This window comes from Ambystoma mexicanum, chromosome 1q (assembly GCF_040938575.1).
Source record: "Ambystoma mexicanum isolate Mex_15411 chromosome 1q, UKY_AmexF1_1, whole genome shotgun sequence".
Taxonomy (NCBI): domain Eukaryota; kingdom Metazoa; phylum Chordata; class Amphibia; order Caudata; family Ambystomatidae; genus Ambystoma; species Ambystoma mexicanum.
The window spans coordinates 641688709-641714742 of NC_090922.1; the positions used below are offsets into that span (position 1 = coordinate 641688709).

General features: G+C 45.1%; 1 protein-coding gene across 1 annotated transcript in view; it reads left to right on the top strand.

Annotated features, from left to right (window-relative positions):
* Nucleotides 1-26034, top strand: part of KIF14 (kinesin family member 14) — a 1355767-nt gene that overhangs the window by 330485 nt on the left and 999248 nt on the right. The window contains exon 8 of the mRNA XM_069641230.1: nucleotides 25909-26016. Coding sequence (XP_069497331.1) covers nucleotides 25909-26016 — 108 coding nt within the window. The remainder of the gene's footprint in view (nucleotides 1-25908; nucleotides 26017-26034) is intronic.

The following is a 26034-nucleotide window of genomic DNA, read 5'->3' on the forward strand; positions in this document are numbered from 1 at the left end:
GAGTGAAACTGGATCCTCCCTACTTGCCCTAAACAACGCCGTAAGTTTTGCATCAGCATCTCCAACAATCCCACTTATGAACTGCACCTGCTTTTTTTCCCCCTCACAGAGCCATGTGCATAGGGAAGGGAAGGTTACTTTACAATGTCACTTACATTGCATTTGAAAGGTGATATGAAGCTAATTATAACCTAGAGGTTCAGTGGTATCCTAAAAATGTATTTGCATCTACGACTGCTCCTGGGAATATCGTGACATGTGAGCAGTGACATTCATTTACATGCACTGTTTATCATGCTCCCTATTAATAAAAATGTATTTTTTGAATAACAGTATGTTCTTTTAACATGAACGATAAAACATTTATTTCATGCCATGTATGTACATGCAACATCTATAATGCATATTTATGAAAATATATAATATTTAAATACAAGTATTTATTGCATTTTTAAAGTTGCCATTTAGGTGAATGCAACTCTCTAATTCTCATCTTGTTGACTGATGGATATTTGGGTTTAAAAGTTGTAGATTGACAAACATGAGAACATGGCATGGTGGTGCTTTTTTGACGGATACATTTTGTAATACATTATGGACTGTTCAAGTTCTTCTGAGCAGAATTGAACTATCTCACTGGAGGAAAAGCAATTGTATGTCAATTGTATATGAAATGCATTTGTTGTAGTTGTGCTTTGTACTGTGACATGTCCATGTATAGGATGTTTTAGTACTAGACGAAACATATTGTAGAAACGTGTACAAAGCATTACTATGACTTATCACATAATTGTTTGTTTGGTTTATATTTGTTCATGTGCGTGTAATGTGGTAGAGTATGGGCGATATGTTGTGACCAGTAAAAATTGCAAAACCTGATTTGCATATAATAAAGAAATACATTCAATTAATCAATTTCTATTTCACATGGTTTAAGCAACCCAAAAATAAAATTGAAGTAACATTATGAATATTTTAACCAAAAAATTATTTTATATGCAGCTTGATTGGCTTATATGTTGGCAAATCATTGATATTTACCAGTCTGGCTTGAAAACTCCTATCCAATGGCTTGTACAACACATGCTGCTATAACTCTACGAACTCTGGCCCCCAGTATTCCGTGTTCCTCGAGCCTGTACCATCTGTTAAAAGGAAATTGTTCTATTGACAGAGTATACTTCACGATACGAATAGATATAAAATAAACATAAACATGAAATAGAATGCCATATAAATCGGAGAGGACAGCATAAAAAGGTCAATTTTTTTCAGTATGTTGGGGGAATTTTGTAAACTTTTTTTTTTTTTTTAAGTAACCTGCTGGGGAGACCGCAGGCGAGATGGCAGCCTGATTTTTTTGTCTCCCTTGCCCAGAGCAGCGGAATGGCAACCAAATAAAGACATAATTACTCCTCAACCAGCCTGGCAGCACCAGAGGTCGTTGGAAGAGCTTCGAGCCCCCAGTAGAAGTTTGAACGGTGGAAGTGCCCAGGTTTGGGGTTGCTTAAGCCAATTTCGCCTGGGCCCAGCAGATGGACGACAGACGAGGCGGCCTGAGAGATGTCACAGGCTGGGGGTGCCCAATGCTTGCCGCACTGGTAGGAAGCTGCTTGATCCCTGCAGGCAATCGGAGAGGCTGCGGTGAGACAGCATACGCTGAGTGAGGGTGAACGGAAAGCGGGCAGCAGCACAGGGAACCCGCCAGTCTCAGCGAGAATGCTGAGGTGAAACGGGCTGCCTGGACTGCGGCACGCTCCCGCACACATGATGCTCCCTCAGTACCTACAATGATGCTATGACTAACGCCATTGACGCCGTGGCCCCACTAAAGCTACGTAAAGGCAAACCTAGAGCGCACCTGAATTCTTGGTACACTCCTGAACTCAAAACTCTCAGGAAAGAGAAGGCCACATTGGAAACCATATGGAAAACAACCCCATTGACTGAAAATAAAACCAATCTCATGACCATATCCTCCCACTACAAAAAAGAGTTCATCCGTACCAAGAAGGAAGCTTACAACATGAGAATAGACAAGGCAGCCTCCTCTGCTAAAGAACTCTTCACCATTTTGAGGGAATTAGAAAACCCCAACCCACCTACAGACACCTGTGTGAAAGACAAACCCTGTTGCACTAGCATCCAAAATGCCCTTGCCAACAGAATCACGGGCCTGCAAACTAAAATTGAGCCCAAACGACTACAACTCTCCAACAGTAACTCTGCCACCCCTAGCATAACCATCCCCACCAATATCACCTCAGGCTTCACTTTCAAAAAGGTTACTATACCGGAAGCCCAAAAAATTATAGCTTCCCTCAAACCTTCTAATTGCAAAGGGGACAGCTGCCCTGCCCAGATCATCAAAGATGCAGCGAGGGACCTATCCCCCTTCATCTCCAAACTTATAAACCTATCCTTCTCTACTAACGCCACACCCAACAATCTGAAACAGTCATGGGTTCTCCCTCTCCTAAAAAAAACAATCCTTAGACCCAGCCATTCCAACTAATTACAGGCCTATCGCTACGGTCCCCTTCCTGCTAAAAATCCTTGATAGAGTCGCCTACTTGCTAATTCAGGATTACTTCGAGTCCAATCAATTGTTAGGGCTGCGTCAGTCTGGCTTTCGACCTCAACATGGAACAGAAACTGCCCTTGTTGACCTCAAAAGTCAGATCGATGACATCAAAGACAATGGTAAAGCAGCCATCCTGCTCCTTCTAGACCTCTCAGCAGCCTTCGACCTGGTCGACCATAAAATACTATGCAATCACCTCTCTTCTGCGGCCCACTTCTCCTCTTCAGCCGTCATGTGGATGCAATCCTTCTTAGCCAACCGAACCATGAGGGTCTTTTCACCTGCGCCTGCAGCAGACCCCATTCCCATCACTTGCGGTGTCCCACAAGGATCTTGTGTCTCCCCCACCCTTTACAATATCTTTACAAAACCTCTCTTTGACAGGCTGGACCATCTGGGTGTCACCTACACCAACTATGCAGATGACACCCAGATACTCCTCACCATCACTGGCAACTACCCTGGTGACGTCACCAGGGTTAACGAAATCTTCTCCATCATTCAGGCATGGATGGCCACACACAGCCTCTGCCTGAATGATGAGAAGACGGAGCTCCTCCTCGTCGGATCACCCAACAACCTACAGAAACTCAGCCCTGACTACACCAACATCATTATCGATGGTAACACCATCCCCATCGTCAAACATGTGAAAACACTAGTGTTCTACCTTGGTGCCAACACCAACCTTACTAAACAAGTCAACATGACCGCCTCAACAACCGCCTACACTGGGAAACTAATTAGAGCCTGCAGACCATTTCTATCCACGAACAGCTGCCTCACACTGGCTAGGGCTCTTATACAATCCAAGCTTGACTATTGCAACGGCCTGTACCTAGGCGCCAACCAAGGTATAATCAATAAACTTCAGGTTCTCCAAAACAACGCGCTGCGAGTAGCACTAAACATTCCCAGGAGAGAGCACATCTCCCCCATCAGAATTTCTTGTAAATGGCTCTCCATTCAACAAAAAATTAACTTAAAAATTCTCTGCCTCACTTTCAAAGCCCTAAACGACCTAGCCCCCCCCTATCTCACTAATAAACTCACTCTGAAACCAAACACTAGAATCACTAGATCCTCCAACACTCTCTGTCTCATGGTGCCCAGATTCTCCTTTAAAAGACCCGGCGGCTCTAGCTTCATGGTCCTCGCCCCTCAACCCTGGAATACCTTACCATTGAATATCAAATCTACCGAATCATTCCAACAGTTCAGGAAACTAGCCATTGGTTGGCTATTGGATAAAACTAATCCCGAGCGGGTCTAAGACCATGTCTACTATATTTACCATTGTAATGTTTAATTGTAAGCGCTAACTACCTTTGAATGTATATATTGTATATTAACTCTAAATGTATAACTGCATACGCTATATATATTGTATATGTGTAATGTATATTTTGTATATGTGTAACCTTCCCTTAAGCGCCCATTTACTCCTGGGTCTGGAGCGCTATATAAATAAACAAACGCAACCTAAGGGATCCCACCAGTGCCGGTTTGCAAACCACGCTGCACTAGATCACCGCTCAATAAAGGCGCTGCACACACCTACATAATAGCCTCGGGCTTCGCTCCGGCAGGCACATGAAATAGCAGAGGGCTGTGCAGCGGGTCTGCAGCGCTGGGACACAAAGCTGAGAGCCATCAGTGTACGCACCAATGATGACTCATTAAAAGATCGTGAAGAGGAGCACCACGAGGATCAAGACACAAGGCTGTAACTTAAAAATGTCAGAACTGCCCCAGGACATGGTTGGTACTCTGGCCTGAAGCAAACGAAACGCGGTACTGCAGTCAGTGGCAGTGGTTATCCTTGCATCGGACTGAGTCCATACATGATGATGAAGAGCTGATTCAGCCGGGCCTTGAGGTTCTCCCGTAAAGTCTCAAAGGTGTTTAAAAAGCCACACATGCACAGCAGCCAGGGTTTCAGAAGCGGAGCACACCTCACTACTGGCCACAGAGAATTTCAGGCGCTGCGAACCATCGAGAAGAGTGGAGGGTCCAAGGCAGGCAATTTTCCCAAATGGGCCACTGCAGGTGATACAACGTGCAGCAGGTTATATCAGCCTGGAGGGGGGAAAAGGCTGAACTGAGCTACTTTTGCACTACCCCTGTACAGCTAAATGCTTGTGCAATATCCTTGGTGAGAGCGAGGAGAAGGGAACAGTGGAGACTCCCCTTCCTGCAATAGTCTTTCCGACAGAAACCGTCACGCTGGATTCTGGCAAAAAAGCAGCCCTACAGTCCTTCCGTCATAGTGAATACAAAATGGAGACCCAGCACCAGGCGAGTACGCCGAGCATAATGGGAGAAATCAAGAAGTTTCTAGAAATGCAGACATACGCCTCCAGCTCGAGGAAATACGGTCCATGAAAAGCAGCATTTCAGCCACAAATAACAGTCCTGCAATCGAGGGTAGACCAAGTGGAAGATGAATTGGAGTCCTTAGAAAACAGCAGTTGACGGAGATGAAAATGGTGGGGCGCTTACTGGACCGCGAGCATAGAGAAGCTGATCTGGCGGCGAAGGTCGATGACCTCGAACAGAGAGTTTCTCCATACCACAGGTGTTAAAGATTGAGGTAAGATAGCCACTCAATGCTCCCATAGACATTGCAGACGTGGTGGGAGGAATTGTTGAAGCTTAAAGCAGGCTTGACGCCAGGGCAGAATGGCTATATGCCAACCTTTTATAAAGGCTTTGGGGCAGACCCGACTCCCTTTCTCACAAAGCTTTTGAATCATGTATTACAGATGGCCCATGCCCTGAACTTTACTCAAGATAGGATTATAGTCCTGCCAAAAGAGGGTAGTGATAAAACCAACTGTGGCTCCAACCACCCCAGATCACTAGTTAATGTTGATGCAAAGATAAATGCAAGTAACCTGGCAGCCAGGCTTACTATCCTCCTCCCAAAGCTGGTTCACAATGATCAAGAAGGTTACATTATGGGGTGGCAGGGCTCGGACAATGTATGCAAAACCTTAGACCTAATAGCAAGTTTAAATGAGACATAGTGATCGAACACTAATCTCGACAGATGCCGAAAAGACTTACGATGGGCCTGGGAGAGTGCTGGACTGGCACCCAGGCTCTTAACAGGAATACCACAGCTAAGGTGTTCAGCGGGTTAGCCTCTGAGGCATTTCCACTGAGCAGGGGAATGTATAAAAGGGCTCCTGGCGGGTACAACCCTATTCTGCCCAGGAAGGCTTGCGTTACTAGGACAAAAATGAATGGGTTGAGGACAAAATTACTGAGGAACCTCCTCCCTTCTAGGTCATTCCAGGTGACAACACAAACGGGTGTAATGAATCACACCACAGATTTCCAAAGAGTTTTATATTTGGATAGAATTAGAATTTCTATTTTTTACATTCTGAACATCATGTAAAAGACAACAAACACAAGCAATCAATATTTGCATAATCAGAACAAAACTGAGGCAAGATCCTGTTCTTGCATAGTGGTATTGGTAAACAAACGTATTGCAATTACTGCTGTCGCTACTAAGAGTAGACAGGCGTCAAACAAAAAGTGAACAGATAAACAAACAAGTCAGTAGTACATATATCTACATGGGAACAAACGGTTAACAATGGTGGTACTGTGTATTGGTGAAAAATGTGTCTACACCAGGTGTTTGACTCTCGTCCCCACAGCACTTCCTGAACATCCTGACCACACTGTTTTCCTCTCGTCCTGATGAAGGCCCTAGGAAGAAATGGCTCACCTAGCCCTTGTGTAGGACTGAAACACCTGGTTTAGACGCATTTTTCACCAATACACAGTATCACCATTGTTAACTGTTTGTTCCCATGTAGATATGTACTACTGACTTGTTTGTTTATCTGTTCACTTTTTGTTTGACGCCTGTCGTCTACTCTTAGTAGCGACAGCAGTAATTGCAATACGTTTGTTTACCAATACCACTATGCAAGAACAGGATCTTGCCTCCGTTTTGTTCTGATTATGCAAATTATGATTGCTTGTGTTCGTTGTCTTTTACATGATGTTCAGAATGTAAAAAATAGAAATTCAAATTCTATCTAAATATAAAACTCTTTGGAAATCTCTGGTGTGATTCATTACACCCGTTTGTGTTGTCGCCTGGAATGACCTAGAAGGGAGAGGAGGTTCCTCAGTAATTTTGTTCTCAACCCATTCATTTTTGTTCTAGTAACACTGAGCAGGGGGACATGCCACAGCTGTCCTCTTTCGCCGCAGCTCGATGCTCTTATAGAGCCCCTGCCACAAGCCATTCGCCTGAAAGGTGGTATGCATGGGCTAGGGAAATATGGAAAGGAATACAAGCTTGCACTGTTTGCTGACGACATCTTGGCATACGTTACACACTCAGGTTTCAATCCCAGCCCTTGTAAGTAGCCATTGCAGAATATGGTGCAAAATCAGGGTTTCATATTAACCTAAACAAGACCATGGTGTTACTGTTGGTAGACAATACCACCCCAGTCTCCCACCTTATTGCAAGATACAGTATACAAGGGGAAAGTATCAAATACCTGGGGTTGTCATCACGAGACTGCTTAGTGAACTCTATGAAGCCAACCAACTATTTAACGCTATGGGGAAAGATCACCAACAACCTACAGAAATTGTAAAAGCTCGCCCGTTCATAGGCAGGCAGGCTTACAACTATTAAAGGGTTAGTTCACTCAGAAATGTTATTGTCCCAATTGATCGGGCTTGTATTTATGAACATACATCGATCCATCTTAAAATAAATTCCTATGCATCTCACCTTGGTTTTCATCAATTTTATACATGCAAAAAAGCCTGCCTGGGCACCGTCATTCTTATCCATTGATCTATCATCCTAAGTTCAAGTGCCCTTATGGCAGTAATACTGATCACCCGCCTGTTAGGGGAGTTTTCCTAAAGTCCTACTGGCAGTAAGACTTTAGAAAGCTATGTCATTGGTTTGTAGATCCCAAACTCTTTGTATCAGTCTTTACTAGCTCAGGACCTTGGTAGTGTGGCAGAGCAGTCAGGCTTATCTTAAGAGGTAGATGTGAGCTGTAGGTAAGTACATTGAATCTTAAATACACAGGCACAACAAAGAAGCACTTGCACATATATTTATAAACAAGATATATTTATTATATTTTCACCAGAATCACTTAAATACTTCAGACGTTTACGATAGAACACTTAGGAATACTAGATAATACACTGCAAAGGGCACTTTCACTTTTGTGTTTGATTGCGGTTACATTGGTAGCAATGTTAGAAAGGGAAAAGACAATGTTATCGGATTATCGGTTATTGCGCACTCATGTGGTTTTCAACAGGTTATATACAGTAATGCATTTACTCTGCAAACACATATAGAAAAGTCACTTAAAGGGAGGAAAATAAGTGGTTGGTGTAACATGAGCTTAGTTTAAGGTTCTAGAGACCGTTTCTTCGCCTGGCAAGTCTTTTGTCCACAAAACGACACCTTAGCTAGAGGCAGTTCGGAGAGGGTTTGAAGTCTTGAAAAACATCAAATAATGAAGAGTTCCTGCTGATTTCTTCCAGTGTCTAAAGTTATTGAAGCATCAAGTAAGCAACTAACAAATGAGACCTAAAAACAGACTCGATAAGGGGACACAAGCAGCGGCTTGGGTTAGAGTTAAGAGGGGGTTGCCCTGGACTCCTCTCCGTGAACTACAATGCCCTGGAGCGACTTCTTGGAATCGGATAAGCAATACCTTTTTCCCCACAGTACCTTTGGTTTGAAGAACATGTTTGTGTTGGCTTCTCCGCAATGTGGCAGCACTGTTATGTTATGTTATGTTAATATATTTGTACCGCGTCAAAGCCGTAGGCATCCAGACGCCGAGAGCAGAATACTGTAGCAAGAACTACCACGGGATTACTCTAAAAGAAAGAGATAGGTTTTTAGTTGTTTGCGGAAAGTAAGGAGGTCTGAAGTTTTACGCAAGAATGTTGGCAGAGCATTCCATGCTTTAGCTCCTTGGAGGTGGAAGGCTCTACCCGTACCTCGGGTGCGTTTCACTCAATGTTGTATAAGGAGATTGGCGTCTGCTGACCTGAGATTTCTCTTCGGCTGGTAAATGCCAATGATATCTTTGAGGTATGCCGGAGCGCTGCCAAAGATACATTTGTGGCATGTGGTCATCAATTTAAATTGGATTCTATTTTTTACCGGGAGCCAGTGTAATTTTTTTCTGGCTATCGATGTGGGTTCGGAGTACTTCATTTTAAAAATGACGCGAATAGCCTTATTTTGGATTTTTTGTAACTCTTGGATGTCTGCATTGCTTGCTCCACCCAAGAGTGAATTGCAATAATCAATGCGAGGCAAAATAACGGCTCTCACAAGTTTCGTGCGATTCTCGACCGAGACTAGAGGAGCGATTTGCCTAAGCACTTTAAGGTAGTAATTGGTACTGATAGTAATAGCTGCGACATGGGCTTGGCAGTCGACTTCGCTATTCATATATGTACCCAAAGTTTTCACTTTCCGAACCGTATTGATAAAACTACCATCGATAGTGAAACCCACGTACTCTTGTCCCAGCTTAGTTTGTGCCTGTCGTGAGCCAAAAATCATAAGCTCTGTCTTCATAGCGTTCAGGCATAACCAATTGGTGGACATCCATTGTTTTATCGATTGGTAGACTATGTTTATTGCGCCTTGATCTAAGTCATAATCTCCAGTGATGTTAAGAACCAGTTGGAAATCATCTGCATAGTTACAAAAGAAGGTCTGTAAGAGACCTAAGTCGTAGCAGAGAGGGAAGATGTATACATTAAACAGCAATGGAGATAGACAAGCCCCCTGGGGCACGCCACAAGTAATGGTTTGTGGCCCAGAAGAGCTGTCTCCCCAATGTACCCGTGACTGACGACCCTCAAGAAATGCTCTCAACCAAGTGGTAGCATTCTCAGAAAGGCCCCCAACAGACTTCATTCTGTTAAGTAAAATTTTGTGGTCAAGCAAGTCAAAGGCTGCCGATAGGTCTAACAACATCAGCAGCCCTGACTTGCTACTATCCAGTCTTGAGAGCATATGCGTCTGCAAGTCCAGGAGCGCACTTTCAGTGCCGTGGTTGCTTCTGAATCCAGATTGCTTAGGGTGCAAGATGCCAGCCATCTGGACGTGGGCTTGAAGCTGGATAGTAGCTATCTTATCGATAAATTTAAAAAAAAACAGGGTATTTGTGATAGGCCTTAAGTTGGCCGCATCCGTGGGGGTCAAGGCCTGCTTTCTTCAGCAGAGGTGAGACTGCTACGTTTTTTATGGTTTTGGGAATTACGCCTGTTCTAAAGGAGGCATTTGCGAATCTACAAAGAAAAGGAGCAAAAAGCTCCTTATATTCCAGGATGAATTTGGACGGGAGTAGTTCGCCGGGGCAATTGGTGGGGTGCATTGACTTCAGAATATTAAGGATATCAGCCACAGAGGATGCTGTGAAGGAAAGACCCAAAGTGGAACCTGATAAAGCATCTCTGCTAGATGTAAAGCTGAACTGAGTTTGGGGTGATTGTGCAGAAGCATAGTATGTCTCGGTGGGCATAGAGGGCGAGGTCACTGATGTCTCGGATTTAATTTTATCTTGGGCTTTCAAAAGTTTGGCTGCGAAGGCCTTTTGTACCCGTTCGCAGTCATCATTAGTAGGATTTATAGGGAGGCAGCAGGCCTCTGGTTTCTCCCAGGATTTGAAAAGACGAAAAAGTTCCTTCGTCTCATCTCCGGCTGAACTGATTTGGTTATTGTAAAAAGTTTTTTTAGCCTCAACAATTGTTGCCTTATATTGTTTCTCTTTTTGTTTCCAGATCGCCAAATTGATGGAGGATCAGTCTTTTTGCCAGGTGTGCTCGGCTTGTCTTTTAATCGCCTTAAGTTCCGCTAGAGAGGGGGAGAACCACTTGTGGCGATTTGGAAGATCTCTAACTAACTTGTCTTTCATGGGAGCGGATTTGTCAAGCATTTTAGTGATCTCTTGGTTATAATTATTTATAAGTGTTTCCGGATCATCAAAGTCCGTGGTTTTATTGATTAGAGTCTGCATACATTCGGCCAGAATCGGCTGGGAAATGTTTTTAAAGTTTCGGGCTTTCACTTTGTGTGTAGGTACGTGCTTTCTATGTGTTAAAGCGGGAAGTTTCAAAGTGAATGAAATGGTGGAATGATCTGACCAGATACATGGTCTGGTCATCACATCTTTAATCTGAATATTATTAGTGCCAATCCAATCCAAAATGTGACCTTTGTTATGGGTAGGTTCCACATTTTGAATAGTAATCTGATTGTTATTTAGCATTTTTTCTAAGGCTAGTGCTTTTTTGTCTTTTTTATCATTTTTCCAGCGATTGAAATCTCCTAACACGACCAGACCAGTGTTGGTGGTCGTCATGGGTGCTAATATGTTGACAATATTTTCATTGAAGCCCTCGTCGACTTCAGGGGGCCTATAGAGGAGAACTAAATTCAGGGTAAAGTTCGGGTTGCAGGTCATCTTAATGTGAATAATATCGCTCCCAGGACATTCGATTTTCGCCTCGTAGAAACCCAGTGATTTTTTGCATAAAATAGCAACTCCACCACCTACAGTCCCTTCTCTATGCTTCCCAAGGAAGACATATCCTGGAGGTATGATCTACACTGGACCCGTCCTCCGGATTGCTTGGTTTGATGACGAAAGGCAGGACAATGGATAGCATCTCTCAGCAGCAGTCTCGAGGGAGGACCTATAGCACGACTTTCAGCAACGTCTTGGTTCACTGCAGTTTTTTTCACCTTTTCAGCAGCTACTGCTATCATTGTGAGGCTATGCCAGCTGTGTTAAACTGCTGTTGCAGAGAAAACTGTTGGCTTGGGCTACATTGCCGAAGAAGACACCACTGCTATGTGTTACTGAGTTGCATGCGTTCAGGGCAGCCTGGCTTACAAGATTTGTGTTGTGAATTCTGCTGATCGTTATGCAAAAACTTCGATCTTCAGTTTGCCCTCGTAATCCAAGTAACAAGTAAGTTAACTCAATGTATGTTGTGTGTTTTGCAACCGAAACGGTTAATATTGCATGTTGTTTCCCTATATCATTGTAACTTCTTTGGGTCACTGACTAAAGCATTATTCTATAAATTGAATACATTTCTTTTTCTTATCTCAAACCCTAATATTCATTTTTAGAATCGATGCCCGAACAATTACCTTTCTTTCACTTTGAAGTAAAAAACAATGTACCCCATCTCGCAAACTGTTTTTTTTTATCAAATAGGCATTCACATTTTCAGTTGATCCCCACTTGATATCCCAAGCACTGTCTGTACTTTTCACAAAAAAGTACTTTTTAGAACATCACAATGCCTTACATTTAAAAGGTATTTCAAACATAATACATGCAATTATTGGGTACATTTAAATAAACTATTTCTGTATCTCTTGCACAGGTGTACAGGCATGTGGCCTATCATGCGTTTATATGGTGGATGCATGGAAGATTTTACACAGTTGGATTGTACTGATGTGTGCCTGCCATGGGGTGAGTCTTCCAGTTGACAGCTTCTTCAACCGGAATTGGACTATAATAGTGAACACCACATCTGTGATAACCATTATCTGGGATGATCACCAGATATCAATCTGTCCTTTCGCTATTGCAGTAACAAGGAGCAACATGGCAGCCTACAGAATATGAAAACGTGCAGATGTGAAAGTGTTGCATTTGAAACTAAAACCACTCCGTGCAGTGGCAATGTCCATTGATCCAAAATCGGTGATGGAAAAAAAGAACTTTCTGTCAACAATACAAGGACTGTGATTATTCGATTGCTGAACGGAATCGCCATTTTAAGTTGTTTCCATGGACATAATCTCCTTTTTTCAGCGTTATGGCAAAAATAAAAGTACTTGCTATCATTCCGTTTATTGCAGTTTTCTTTGAAATACACATTTTTTATCCTTTTTGTGAAAAGGAAGAAAAGTTTTGCTGTGTGGATGTGTGTGTTTATGTTCTTGGTTCTGCATTAGATAATGTTATGATGTGAGTGATGACGGGGAACATTTGGCTGCGCTGCCCACCAACGTCATTAAAATAAGTGGAACATATTGTTTTTACCAGTGATGTCAACTTTAGCGGTGGATGATGTGTATTACTGCCGTGAGGGCACAAGATGGATCGATGTATGATCGAAAATACATACCCCATCGATTGGGTCAAAGACCCATAATAGCATACACCTCAATGATTCTTCTAAAGAGCAAGGGTGGAATGGGTTATTCTGATCTTAATTAATATTTTAGGGCGGCGCAGCTGTGAATCTTATTAGATCATTAGCAATAGTTGGCATTAGAAAATGGTCTTATTTCAGCAATTTCTCTAGGGAAATGGCCCTACGTCCCTCAGGAGTGACTGCCGCGTAGGATGAGCACTCACCCCGTACTAGCTGTTTTTTGGTCCCTGTGGCATAAATCTAGGGACATGGTAGGTGTTACCCCATGGCCCTCCCCACTCTGCTGGATGTGGGCTCGGTCTGTCAGAGACTTATTGGTAGACCCCAACCGCTTTCAATTGCTGTACGGGGCTGTTCTAGTTGGAGTGGGAAAAATGTGGTAAAATGAGGTCTTGCTGACTAGGAGTTGGAATAGGCCCTGCAATTAGATCACATACAACCATTGCTATACTTAGAACTCTGTGATGTGTTGCAGGACTCAAGATGCAAATGGAAGCTGCAGCGTCCCTCGACTTGCATCAAGGATCGAGGGGACTCATTTTGCAGCTGTATGCCTCACTGCTTAACAGAGGACATTTCACCATGCCACACACGCAGGAACGATGGGCAGTAGACTTGGGACTGCAAAAGGGGACCGAGCTGTGGGCCACAATTCATAGGGCAGTATGGTCCTCCACAATAGCGGTATAATACAAAATGCATAATAGCAGATTGCTGTTCTGTTGGCACCTGACACCACAGAGGCTAGCACACATGTGCTTGTTGGGTGAGTCCTAATTGCTGAAGGGGCTGTGCAATAGTCCGTGATTATTGGCACCAGTGGTGTGGCTGTCCAAAGGTGCAACTCAATTGGAAGGAGGTACTGGGCTGGTTTAAAGTCATAGATGGGATTACGAGAAACCTGTCCCCCTTGTTGTTTGGGCTTGAGAAGAGGGAAGAGGACTATTCGATGATAACACAAATGCAAAGGAATTTAGTTATGACTGCACGTCTAACAAGGCAATGGAAAAGATGCCATCTCCACACGAAGGCAGAGTGGTTGGACAAAGCTTATGAGATCTACAAAATGGAAAGCCTCACGACAGCACTCGAATCCCATGAGCATGTTGACATGGAGTGGCTTCCGTTCCTAGAATACTAAATGTCGAGAGACCTAGGAAGGGTAGTGTGTGAAGTTGGGAACACTGATTAATGTGCAAACGAACGCAGTCCCGAAAGCATGCTGGGGGATAGCCTGTGGGAAGGACAATGAACATGACAGGATTACTTGGTCATAAACAGCCTAAATTACATAGTCGCAGATGGTATTTGGTTGCAGATTACTTGTCATTATTCAAACAGTTTTGTAAATGATGTTGCCGTGGGGGAGGGGAGAGGTTCTGAGGAGGAGGTTAGGCAGGGTGTTAGAGTGGACTAACATGGACTCAAAGACTACTCACAGTATTTGAAAGCACGAGTTGATATATATTTTTTTGTAACTTGATCGGTTTGTGGTGATTAAGGTGGTCAGAGCTGTAGAGATTGATGATGTGAGGTCGACAGGTTTGGTTTCATCTGTTTGTGAGTCCTGGTTTAACTTCAACAAAAATCCAATTTGCAACAAAAAAAAGTAACATGCTGATCGGTGGATTGTAATAAATAAGAAATATTAGATACTAAAGATAGAAAAGACGTGACAGTGTTGGACATGTAAAGTAATTTGAAACTAATCCCAAGTTGAATAATCAGTAAAATGGAGAGACCATGTACTCCTCATTACTGGGAATAAGTGGATGAACAGTGCCACGAAATGCATGCATAAGGACCATCAGCAGTCAAAGAACTGAATGTGTAAGGCATGCTGTCCTGAAGACGCATAGTCCCGTAGGATCTTCTTCAGATAGCTAGGCCCTGTAGGTGGAGTGTTCTTGGCAACATGCATTTCCTTCCAAAGTTGGCTTTACTTGACCGTGATGGCAGTGACGCCAAGCATGAGTGTTTATTTATTTATTTATTTATTTATTTAAATGTATATAGCGCGCAAGCAGCCCAGGGGCATTGAGGCGCTGTTACTTGCAATAACTTAGTTACATGGTACATATGATAGCGATTGTTGACATATTATGAGTAGTACAGGAAATCATATTGTTACAAATATAGCATTTGGGCTATAATTACAAACCTAAATGATAAGTATTTGTGCTGATGTGTCGGTCCTTATGTGAAGAGGGTAGTTTTCAGTGTTTTGCGGAAGGTGGTGAGGGAGTCCTCGCCACGGATGGTGGGAGGTAGGGCATTCCAGCGGGTGGGCGCGAGGTAGGGGAAGCTGGATCCACCCGCTTTTACTCTTTTCACTAGTGGCACAGAGAGCATGTTGGTGTACAGGAATCTAGTTGGCCTGGTGGTGGAGACAGGGTGGATCCTTTGAGAAAGGTAGGCAGGAGCAGTGAAGTGAATGCACTTGTGGGTCAGTGTCAGGGCTTTGAATACGATCCTTTCCTTTATTGGGAGCCAGTGGGCTAGTTTCCTGGCTTCAGAGATGTGTTCTCTTTTAGCAATGCCTTGGGCTGCCCGGAGAGCATTGTTCTGTATTACTTGTAGTCTCGCTAAGTTTTTGTTGGAGGTTCCAAGAAAGAGTACATTGCAGTAGTCTAGCCTGGAGCCGGTGATGGCTCTGGCTATGTTGGTGCAGTTCTCTTTGGATAGAAAGGGCCTGATTGCGTTGATAAGTTTAGCATGATATGCAGCTGCGGATGCTATTGCGTTGACTTGTCTATCCATGGATAGGCTGGAGTCCAGGTAGACTCCCAGAGTTTTGACAGAATCGGAGACCGGGATTTTAATGGAGTCAATGGTGAAGTGGCTAAATTGGACATCTAGGTTTTTTAGCGTGTCGGGGGAACCTACCAGGAGGAGTTCCGTCTTGTCAGAGTTGAGGCATAGTCCGTTGTCGGCCATCCAGGCTTGGATGGTGTTGTAGAGGTTGTTGAGGGTCAGGGAGTCGGTGTCATAGATACCTGTGAGAGTGAGGAGGATCTGGGTGTCGTCGGCGTAGTTGGTGTATGAGATGCCCATAGCGTCGAGGATGAGGGGTCGTGTGAAGATGTTGTATAGGGTGGGGGAGAGACAGGAGCCTTGGGGTACACCACAAAGTATAGTAGTTGGGGATGCGGCGGCTAGGTCAGAGAATACTTGCATAGTTCTGTCTTGTAAGAAGGAGGTGATCCAAGATGTGGCCTCTGGGGAGAATTTGGCGGTGGAGGAAAGGTGGTGGCAAAGGACGCCATGATCCACGAGGTCAAATGCCGCGGATAGGTCAAGGAGTAGGAGAAGTGCTGGTTTACCCATGTCTCTAGCATCGACCATTTGGTTCTTCAAGTCAAGTAGGGCGGTTTCGGTCCCGTGTCTAGGGCGGAAGCCAGATTGGCGGAGTCCAAGGAGTTTGTTCTCTTCAATGAAATGCTGGACCTGCAAGTAGGCTGCTTTGTCCAATATTTTGAGGAGGAATGGGACAGTGGTGATAGGTCTGTAGTTGTTGGGGGAGGTGGGATCGAGAGTTGGTTTTTTCAAGGGAGGTCGGACCCAAGCTTCCTTGAGGGAGGCGGGGACTTTCCCTGTGGTAAAGGAGGCATTAACGAAGGCTGTTAGGAAGGGCGCTAGCGCTTCCGTGCAGTCTTTGATAATGGAGGCTGGGCATGCATCACCTTTGCAGTTAGAGGGCTTGATGTTCCTCATAATGTTGATGATGTCTTTTTCTTGGATGGGTTTGAAGGAGAAGGGTAGGGGGGATCCGTGGCGTGTGACGGGATAGGGATATGGCTACTGGGTAGGGCTTGTTTAGTGGCTAGTATTTTGCTTTTGAGGAGGCTTAATTTGGTTTGCATGGCCGTTTGCATTTTGTCACACCAGTCTTTGTCTTTGGTGAGATTCTGGGGGGCGGGAGTGGGTGTCTCGAGCTCTCTGAAAATGGCAAAGATTTCTTTGGTGCTAGATTGGGCTTCCGAGATTCTGGATTCAAAGGATTTGGCCTTTGCTTGGGTGATTGCCTTTTTGTATTTGGTGGATAGGGCTTTAAAGAACATCTTGTCTTTTTCAGAGTGGGACGTTTGCCACTGTGTGAGTGCAGCTTTTTTCTCGTTGCGCTAGTGTGAGGAGCTCAGGTGTGAACCAAGAGTTGGAATGGGTAGTGGGTTTGGATTTGCGTGGTTTGAGATGGGCAATGGAGTTGATAGCTGCTTTAATGGCAGTATCATAGGTTGTTGCGAGTGTTTCTGGGTCTGATGAAAAAGGTGGTCTGAAGGCTGGGCCTTGGAGGAAGGGCAGTAGCCTTTCCTTGGTGAGCTGGCGGGAGCTTCTGGTGAGGCAAGGAGGGAGCGGTTGGGGCAAGGGGGCAGCAGGGGAGCTAGTGGTGAGGATGCTAAAGGTGATGATGTGGTGGTCGGACCACGGGGTGGGATTGTTACCTGTAATGATGAGTGGGCAGTTATGCTGTGCTATCCAGTCAAGCGTTCTGCCTTGAGTGTGAGTAGGGCTAAGGATGGTGTTCTTGTAGCCTAGAGCATTGAGGGCAGAGTCAAGGGATTTGGCTGCTACGTCCTTACTATCCCGGAGCCCTAGATTGACGTCCCCGAGGAAAATGGCTTTAGACTGTTTTTTGAGGTTGTCAGAGAGGAGGTGGATGAGAGAGGCTTGGAAGTCTCCTGTTGGGCCTGGGGGCGGTAAATGGTGTGCACAGTAATGGTGCAATGGGGAGAGAGGGTTATTTTAACTTGGAGGTAGTCGCAGTTGTTGTTGGTCAGGGATTTCTCTATCTTTCTGATAGAGAGCGAGTCTCTGGCAATAATTGCTACACCTCCACCTTTGGAGAGGCGGTCTTGTCTAGTTATGGAATAGCCAGGGGGTAGGGCGAGGGATAGTGCCGGGCCGGAGGCATCATGTAGCCATGTTTCTGAGATCATGAGTAGATCTAGGTTGTGGGAGGTTAGGAGGTCATGTATGTCTAGGGCGTGGGCATTGATGGACCTGGCGTTAATCATGGCGCATTTCATGTGGGGTTCAGTAGTGTCTGAGAGGGGGTTCATGATGAGAGAGGGTTTGGTGGAGGGGGGGGGGGAGATTGAGCTCTGGGTGTTAGGGGAGATCCAAATCACAGATTTTATACTGGGGGTCACATTTTCAGTGGTGGTGGACACATGTGGTATAGCATTTGGCACACTAGCATTCAAAATGGTGGTAGAAGAATTGCTAATCACAGATTTTACACTGGGGGTCACATTTTCAGTGGTGGTGGACACATGTGGTATAGCATTTGGCACACTAGCATTCAAAATGGTGGTAGAAGAATTGCTAATCACAGATTTTACACTGGGGGTCACATTTTCAGTGGGGTGGACACATGTGGTATAGCATTTGGCACACTAGCATTCAAAATGGTGGTAGAAGAATTGCTAATCACAGATTTTACACTGGGGGTCACATTTTCAGTGGTGGTGGACACATGTGGTATAGCATTTGGCACACTAGCATTCAGAATGGTGGTAGAAGAATTGCTAATCACAGATTTTACACTGGGGATCACATTTTCAGTGGTGGTGGACACATGTGTTATAGCATTTGGCACACTAGCATTCAGAATGGTGGTAGAAGAATTGCTAATCACAGATTTTACACTGGGGGTCACATTTTCAGTGGTGGTGGACACGTGTTATAGCATTTGGCACACTAGCATTCAAAATGGTGGTAGAAGAATTGCTAATCACATTTTCAGCGGTGGTGGACACATTTGTAATCACATTGGTTATGGAGGCGGTATAATTGTACGGAAAGTTAAGTACTTTGTTGGTGGCTGTGTAGGTAGTACTTGACGTGGATGCAGGCTTTGAGGTTTTGCGGGGGTGCCTGGCCTTATCAGCGAGTGCGGAGGGTTGTACAGTGCGTGAGCATAGCCGCATATTACGGCTGTTCGTGGGAATGGGCTGTGAACTGAGGGCAGCTTTCAAAGTATGGGCGCGAAGCCTGAAGTGCCTTGAGGTGGTGCAGGGGTTGGAGAAAAGCTTGCAGGGGTAGAGCTTCTTACCTTCCGGGTGCGGCATATGTTTAGGGCAAACGGCAGACGAGCAGCGAAGAGCTGCAAAGAGCACAGGGGGCCTTTTCTCCTGGCCTTCTCTCGTCTTCCATTCTAGGTTCTGGATTGGGAGAAACGTCCTCTGTCTGTGATCTCCTCCTTTTCCTCCAGTCTTTGCCTTGGTTCCAATTTGTCGTCATGTTTTCCTGTTCATGAATGAACCCCTGACTACCAGCCATGAGTCTTGATGACAGAAAAAACAAATAAATGTACAAAAAGAATAAAAAAGGGTATTACATTTAAAGTCAACATGAAATTAACAGGCTTCTTAAAATAAATTAAGTAAAGCCAATCATGCATTTAAAAAGAGGTTTAGTTACAAAGAGAGAGAGGGTAGGAGCAGTGATTTAAACATGTCTCTGTCAATGGATTCATGGTGCAAATAAAAAATGATTGGAGACATATTGGGAAACATAGGATATTGAAACAGTATAATTGCATCATTAAACACCCCTTGGAGGCGAGCAGTTTGTGATACCAGAAAGACAAAAACAAACATACTTGTTTCAGTGCAGTCGGTGCTGGAGTTATTCACAGTTTACCACAAATTATAATTCTGGTTGCTCAGAAATAAATGCAACGAACACTGAGCGAGGCAAGACTGCAAAATTGGCTACAGAGAAAACCTTTGCTGATATCTATTGTACACTAAAGCGTCTTGTGCTTTTCCATGGTGGCACATGAATGCATTGCGCAGAAAAGACGTTTAGCTGCATCGTGCGCTCACATCATAACCAGGGCCATGATTTTGCGGCTCTAGCAACTGAAGCCAAGAGCTCTGGCATGTGATGACATTTATTACCGCCAGTGCACTTGACCTTGGGTTGATCGGACTGAAGATAACATTATCACAACATCGCGGATGGGGGCAGGTTCGGTTCAAAATGTAAGTTCTGATCTGCAAAAAACCAAAGTTTGATGCATCAATATATGGTGCGATGTGGATGGCATTAGGATTGGTCGAATATAACACGCGAGTGAACGTTTCCTTTTCTCAGTAAGGTTGTTTGCATTGACCAACAATTTTACTTGCATTATCAGAGACCCCATTGCAAAACCGTTGTGACCCTTGACACAACCACACCAAGTGTTAAAGTTTTGCAAATACAAAAAAGGTAGCAGGCGCCCCTCTCTCGAAAGAACAAGGCATGATAACCTGTTCAGTGGTTATTAACCACATTGAGAGTTCGCAGCCATTGCTTTTTGCTCACTCTACCTTCACAGATGGGAAATATCCATTTGCATATCAGTCTTTGTCCCACCCACAAGGGCAGTCCAGCACCGAAATGCTATGGCAATTCCTCTCTGAACAAGAGTACCATCAGCAACCCCATACACGTGTTTCAGCCTTGTTGGGCATCATCAGTGAGGTGAAGCTGAGCCTCTCTAAGCACAGTGAGCAGGGAGTCCACGTCTGGTTGCCCCCAGGTAACCTAGGGTGACCAACCCCAAGTTCCTTTCAAAAATACAAAAAAGGTAGCAGGCACCCCTCTCTCGAAAGAACAAGGCATGATAACCTGTTCAGTGGTTATTAACCACATTGAGAGTTCGCAGCCATTGCTTTTTGCTCACTGTACCTTCACAGATGTGTAATATCCATTTGCATATCAGTCTTTGTCCCACCCACAAGGGCAGTCCAGCACCGAAATGCAATGGCAATTCCTCTCTGAACAAGAGTACCATCAGCAACCCCATACACGTGTTTCAGCCTTGTTGGGCATCATCAGTGAGGTGAAGCGGAGCCTCTCTAAGCACAGTGAGCAGGGAATCCACGTCTGGTTGCCCCCAGGTAAGGGGGTGTTAAAGTTTTGCATTCATGTGAAACCTCTTGGTAAAGTGTGTGAGCATGCGCAGGTGTAAATTATGACTGATACCTAAACATAAAGTTTAAAGCATGCACTGAACAATACTCTCTTGGTTTGAACAAATGTACTTTGATTGACTGTCCATATTCATTTGGAGCCCCAGACCCCGTTTACTACAAGGGTCGCTGTGAATGGGTGTTGTTTCTTCAGTTACTTTATTGTATACTACAGAGATCATTCTCCCCTCCCCTTGAGTCGAGATGCTATCAAGTAGTAGTTGGAAAATCTGGGGTTGTGCTGGGAAGGCTGGGAACTTTGTTTTCAGAGCAGAGCGTAGTCTAACATTGATTGCAGAGGCAGCAACCAATCCCTCTCCTGTAAGTCATTTAATGATATGAAACGGCTTTCAGGAAAGAGATTGCCAAAGGTGTATATGTTTAATTTTGAAGTCGTTGTTGCATATAATCTTTATAAGGACAATACAAAATTTGGTACGTTAGTCAGTGGCTGCAGCTGGGAGTAAAGTTTCTCCTGCCCATACCTAGTAGCCAGTGCAGCCCAGGCTCAGTGCAGACTACCATTTATATTTAGTTGGTAGAACACACCCTCTGACACCAGCTATAACTAGGTGATAGTCTATGTGACTAAAAAGTCACAGGAGCCGAGTGAAGAGGGATACTAAGTATCCCTTTGGCACTCCACTGAAGGTAGTGTGTGCCAATCTCTGACTATTGGTGTTCGCCGTGGGAGCATGAAGCGCAGCCGTTAACTAGCAGTGACTATCAAGGTAGTAAAGGTGCGGGCCGGTAGACCAGCCATTACTGCTCCCCCATTTACCTGACCCTCCTCTCTTAATACTTCTATTATATCATTCTGCAGTCTTCTGCACTTGGCAGTTGTAATTTATCCATATTCGGCATTGGTGAATTGTCATATTAGCCTGTGGGGCTTTCTCCCACTTCTAGCTAAGCTGAATGAGTGTGTTTTTCTTTTGCTTCTGTGTTTAAAAATTATGTTTTTCCCCTCTATCTAGGTTTTTCCTCAGTCTAGGTTTTTCCCCCTGTCCAGACAACTTATTTCTAGGTGTCGTGCTTTCTGCTGCATGATGTAACCTAGGCCTTTTTCCTTCCTGGACACTTCTAGATTGTTGCATTGCTGGGTGGTTGTAGTTTGTGTTGTGCTCTGCAGTTTCCTCCCCCCCTCCCTTCTCTCTGCACTCTTCCTTGATGGTGCTCTGAATCTCCCCCATCTTCTCCAATTGCTAATCTATCACTTATCCTATCCCTCTGTCGAAGTCTAGAAAAAAAAGGTTCAAGAAGGGTCTCCTGGTCTCCTATCCAGACCTGCCCATCGCTGACACTTATGTCAACGCTTCTTCCAGACAGACTAACACCAACATCCTCATTCCTTCTCCGGACCTTTGTATGTCCCTTATGGTCTCTGTGCTCTCCCCCTTCTGTCATGAATGTCTACCTATATGGCACTGTCCTGGTCTAGGGCTCTCAGTCCAACCTCCTCCTTCTTGGTAGATGTCTTCGTCTCTCATCGACTTCCTTCCCTCTCCTGCCATTCCTCTTTCTGCCACCTCCAATGGGCGTACCACATTCCTGTACCCCTCCTCAGAAGACCTTCAAAAGTGGCAACCTGCTCCACTTAGCTACCCTCCACTATCGCTCTGCGGTCCCAGTCCTCTGACTTCTGCCACCTCCTTGAAGACTTCGACCTAGATGTCCTCACTCTCACTGAGATGTTGTTTACTGCCGGCTCTGTCACAAGTTTGACACACTCCTCCCTGGGGTTACAAGATCCTTTCTAAACGCAGGCCTCACCGGCTGTGGGTGGAGTGGCCCTGATCTTCCCTGAATGGGTCCCTGCTACTATCCTACCCACTCAGGCCTACTCCTCTTACGAATGCCTTGTCTGCAGGCTTGGTGTCTCTCCTGGCCTCTGACTCGCCCCACCATCTACAGGCCCCCTGGCCAGGTCTCCCCCTTCCTCTCAGAAGGGGCTGACCTCACCTCTTCTCTCCTAGCCTTCTCCTCCAAGCTCCTCCTCGTAGGAAACTTCAATATTCACCTTGACTCACCTGATGCAGCCTCTTGGCTCTTCCACAACCTCTGTCAGTCTTTCCATTTCCATTCTTCCCTCCCGTCCAACGCACTCAGCTAGGTGCACACCTTGGATGCTCTCATCTCTTCAGACATCCCCATCTCCAACCTTCTCATTACTCCTCTCTCCTGGTCCGATCATGCTCTCCAGTCCTCTCACCTGGACCTCCTGGGTGCCTTGGCTATGATCCCCTGCCTGCACTTTCAGCCCCCTTCTCTGTCATTCGACCTATAAAGTGAGTGTCAGTTGACGCTTTTGCCACCACCTTCACTCCCTCTCCTACACCTGCCACTGACTCACTCTGACACAGCCCTCCCTAACCTTCAACTCTCAATCTCCAACACTCTGGACATCCTCGCCCCTGTCATGAGGATCTGCACGAAACCTGCCGCCAAGTGCAACTCCTGGTCTGACTCCGACCTGGCCTCTCTGAAAGGCAAGTGCAGAACAGCTGAGCGGAAGTGGCAGCCTTGGAGCACATCCTCTGACAAACTGGCCTGCCGCCTACTCCAAAGGCAATACAACTGCATCTGTTCAAAGAAGTGGGCCTATATCCAAGCCCGCATCTCTGTGGCCTCTAACACACGTATGAACTTTTCAAATTCTGCATAGATCTCGCCATCCCTACTGCATTCTCCACTTCTCCTCTGTCTTCACTGGCCCTCTGCACTTCTCTGTCCTCTCATTTCATCTCTAAAACTCAGGGCATCTTGTCCTCACTCTCCTCTACCCCACACCTCCTCCCTCCCATAACAATTGATGATTTTTCTAGACAAGTCCGCTGTATGAGGGTCTCATTCAAACAGGGGTTCCCCTGCTCCTCCAGAACTATCAAGGACAACATTGTCTCTCTTGCTCCAGCCTTGGCCGATTTCTGCAATCGCTCCTTTGCCACGGGATCCTTCCCCTCACTCCTCAAGCACTCGCTTGTGCCCACTCTCCTCAAAAAGCCTTCTGCCGACCCTTCCGGTTCAGCAAACTACTGCCCTATCTCATTGCCCCTTTCCTGGGCAAACTCTTGGAGAAGCTGGCCATCTCCCATCTTATCCACCTCATTGAATCTGTTGGTTGTCTCCACGACCACCAGTCTGGCTTCAGAGCTGCCAGAGGCACGGAAACTGCTCTCCTGAACACCTGTGAAGACTGGCTCTCTAATCTCGATACCAGCTCTCCTTCCGTTCTCATCCTTCTTGACCTTTCCTCTGCCTTTGATACTTTCAATCATGGACTTGGCTCTGGACTGATTGACCTCCTTCCTCTTGGACCAACCTTCCCAGGTTCAACTGGGCCTTTTTCTCTCCACCATCTCATTCTCCAGCTGTGCCTCTATCCTCTCGCCTTGGCTTTTCAACATCTACTTGGCCCCTCTAACCCATCTGATCTCCACCTTTTCTCCTAACCTTCAGTGTTGTGTATGACGCACAGCTCTCCTTCAAGCTTCCCTCCTCTTCTTCTCTCATTCCTGACTGCTATTCAGGCATGGTGCACTGCTAATGATCTCTGCCTTAATGCCAGTAAGACAGATATCCTTCACATCTCCTTGAGTTCTGGATGCTTCCCAAGACCTTCCTTTTCTCTTCTTCCTTCTTTCCCCCACTAATGTCCCAGTCTGCCATTTGACTGGCTACCTGTTTCCTTCACATTCTTACAGGGCACCAAGCCCCCCTAATCCAGCCTACCCCTGCACTTGGTCTCCCCTCACCCTTGCCGCCCCTCTCGACCAGCACTTGCCCTTAAGCCCCCCCACCCCTCTCGCACTAGCCTGGCTGGGCCTACACCCTTGTAGCTCTTTCAGCCCCTTACTCTGCACTTAGCTCGCAGACCTTCCTTCCCCTGCACTGTCTGCTTTGCCCTGGCTCTGTCCTCCTGGCCCCTCCTTTGTCACAGGCCCTTTTGCCCTGACCGGCACCCCCCCTCTCGCCTCCCGTGCGCTTCTCGTTACATTACTTGCACTATCCGAATGTCACAAGGCCTACTAGGATCGTTTTTGTTTTGTCCTCCCTGTTCCCCCTTCCTCTTGTCTTGTTGTGCCTTGAAGTACATTGTGTATAGGCACATTATGAATACACAATAAATAAGTGCACCCCTCAGACGTTTGGAAGCAACCCATGTTTCTAAGGAGTTTTTCTTCATAACAGAACATTAAGATGATGTGGTGATTTACAGTATTCTGGTTCCACTAAGAGGTAGGCCCATCTACAAAAGAATTTTACATTTTCTGACTGGTTTTCATAAATTAATTTCCTAGCAAGGGGTAAATAGGAACCAGATGTTGTCCAGGGGGGAGGGAGTTGGGGCAATTTTAGTTCTTATCACACTCTGCTTAGAAATCATCCTCCAATCTTTATTCATGTGCATTCCTCCCCCTTTCTAAAGTATTTTTTGGGTTTCTTATAAGTCAATGGATGATTCTACAGTCACTTACCTTCAATGTTTGGATTTTAGAATAGCTGTGTAATTGTACACTTATCACGTAACTGATATCCCATGCCACGAAAAACTGTTTCTGAAGGATGGTGAGATCTTGGTAGCCAAAAGTCCTTGATGCCTTTGATGCATTCCACTATACTATTTCGTCCAGAGGCATGTGTCCTTTGGAAGGTGTAAATGCTCTGCCTCAGACACAAGCTCCTAGGCTGGTGCTCCCCTTGGACAAAGTATTGTCAGACATCTCCTTGCTTCAGTCATCCTAGCTACTTTAATGCTTCAAATCTTCCAAAATGTAAGGAGATGAACGAATCGAGGGAGATGAATGTAGGACCAAGTATACATTGCTTGCCACTGTAATATCTTCTGTATTTAGCCTTTTAGGCCCTGCACTTAAAGATGACCCTGCCTGGGAGTCACAGCTACAAGTAACTTCAGTACGTTTTTACTGCTATTGAAAAAGTGATGTTATTCACATGCATCTTTCCTTTGGTAATGGTAATTTCTAATGGATAAACCTTAACTGTTCCTTAACAAAATGTTTTGAGGTTTTTATTAAAACAAAACAACTCCTTTGCTCTGGAAATCTTGCTGATTTCAAATGTTTTGAATGAACACGTAAAGTGCTTCTACTTACCTTCTTAATATTTTTCTTTTTTAAGAGTTGGCTGGAATTGGGTAATAAGCAGAGAGCAACAGCGGCTACTGGAATGAATGATAAGAGCTCTAGATCCCATTCCGTCTGTACAATCATCATGACGCAAACAAAGGTATTGCTTTCTGTTTCT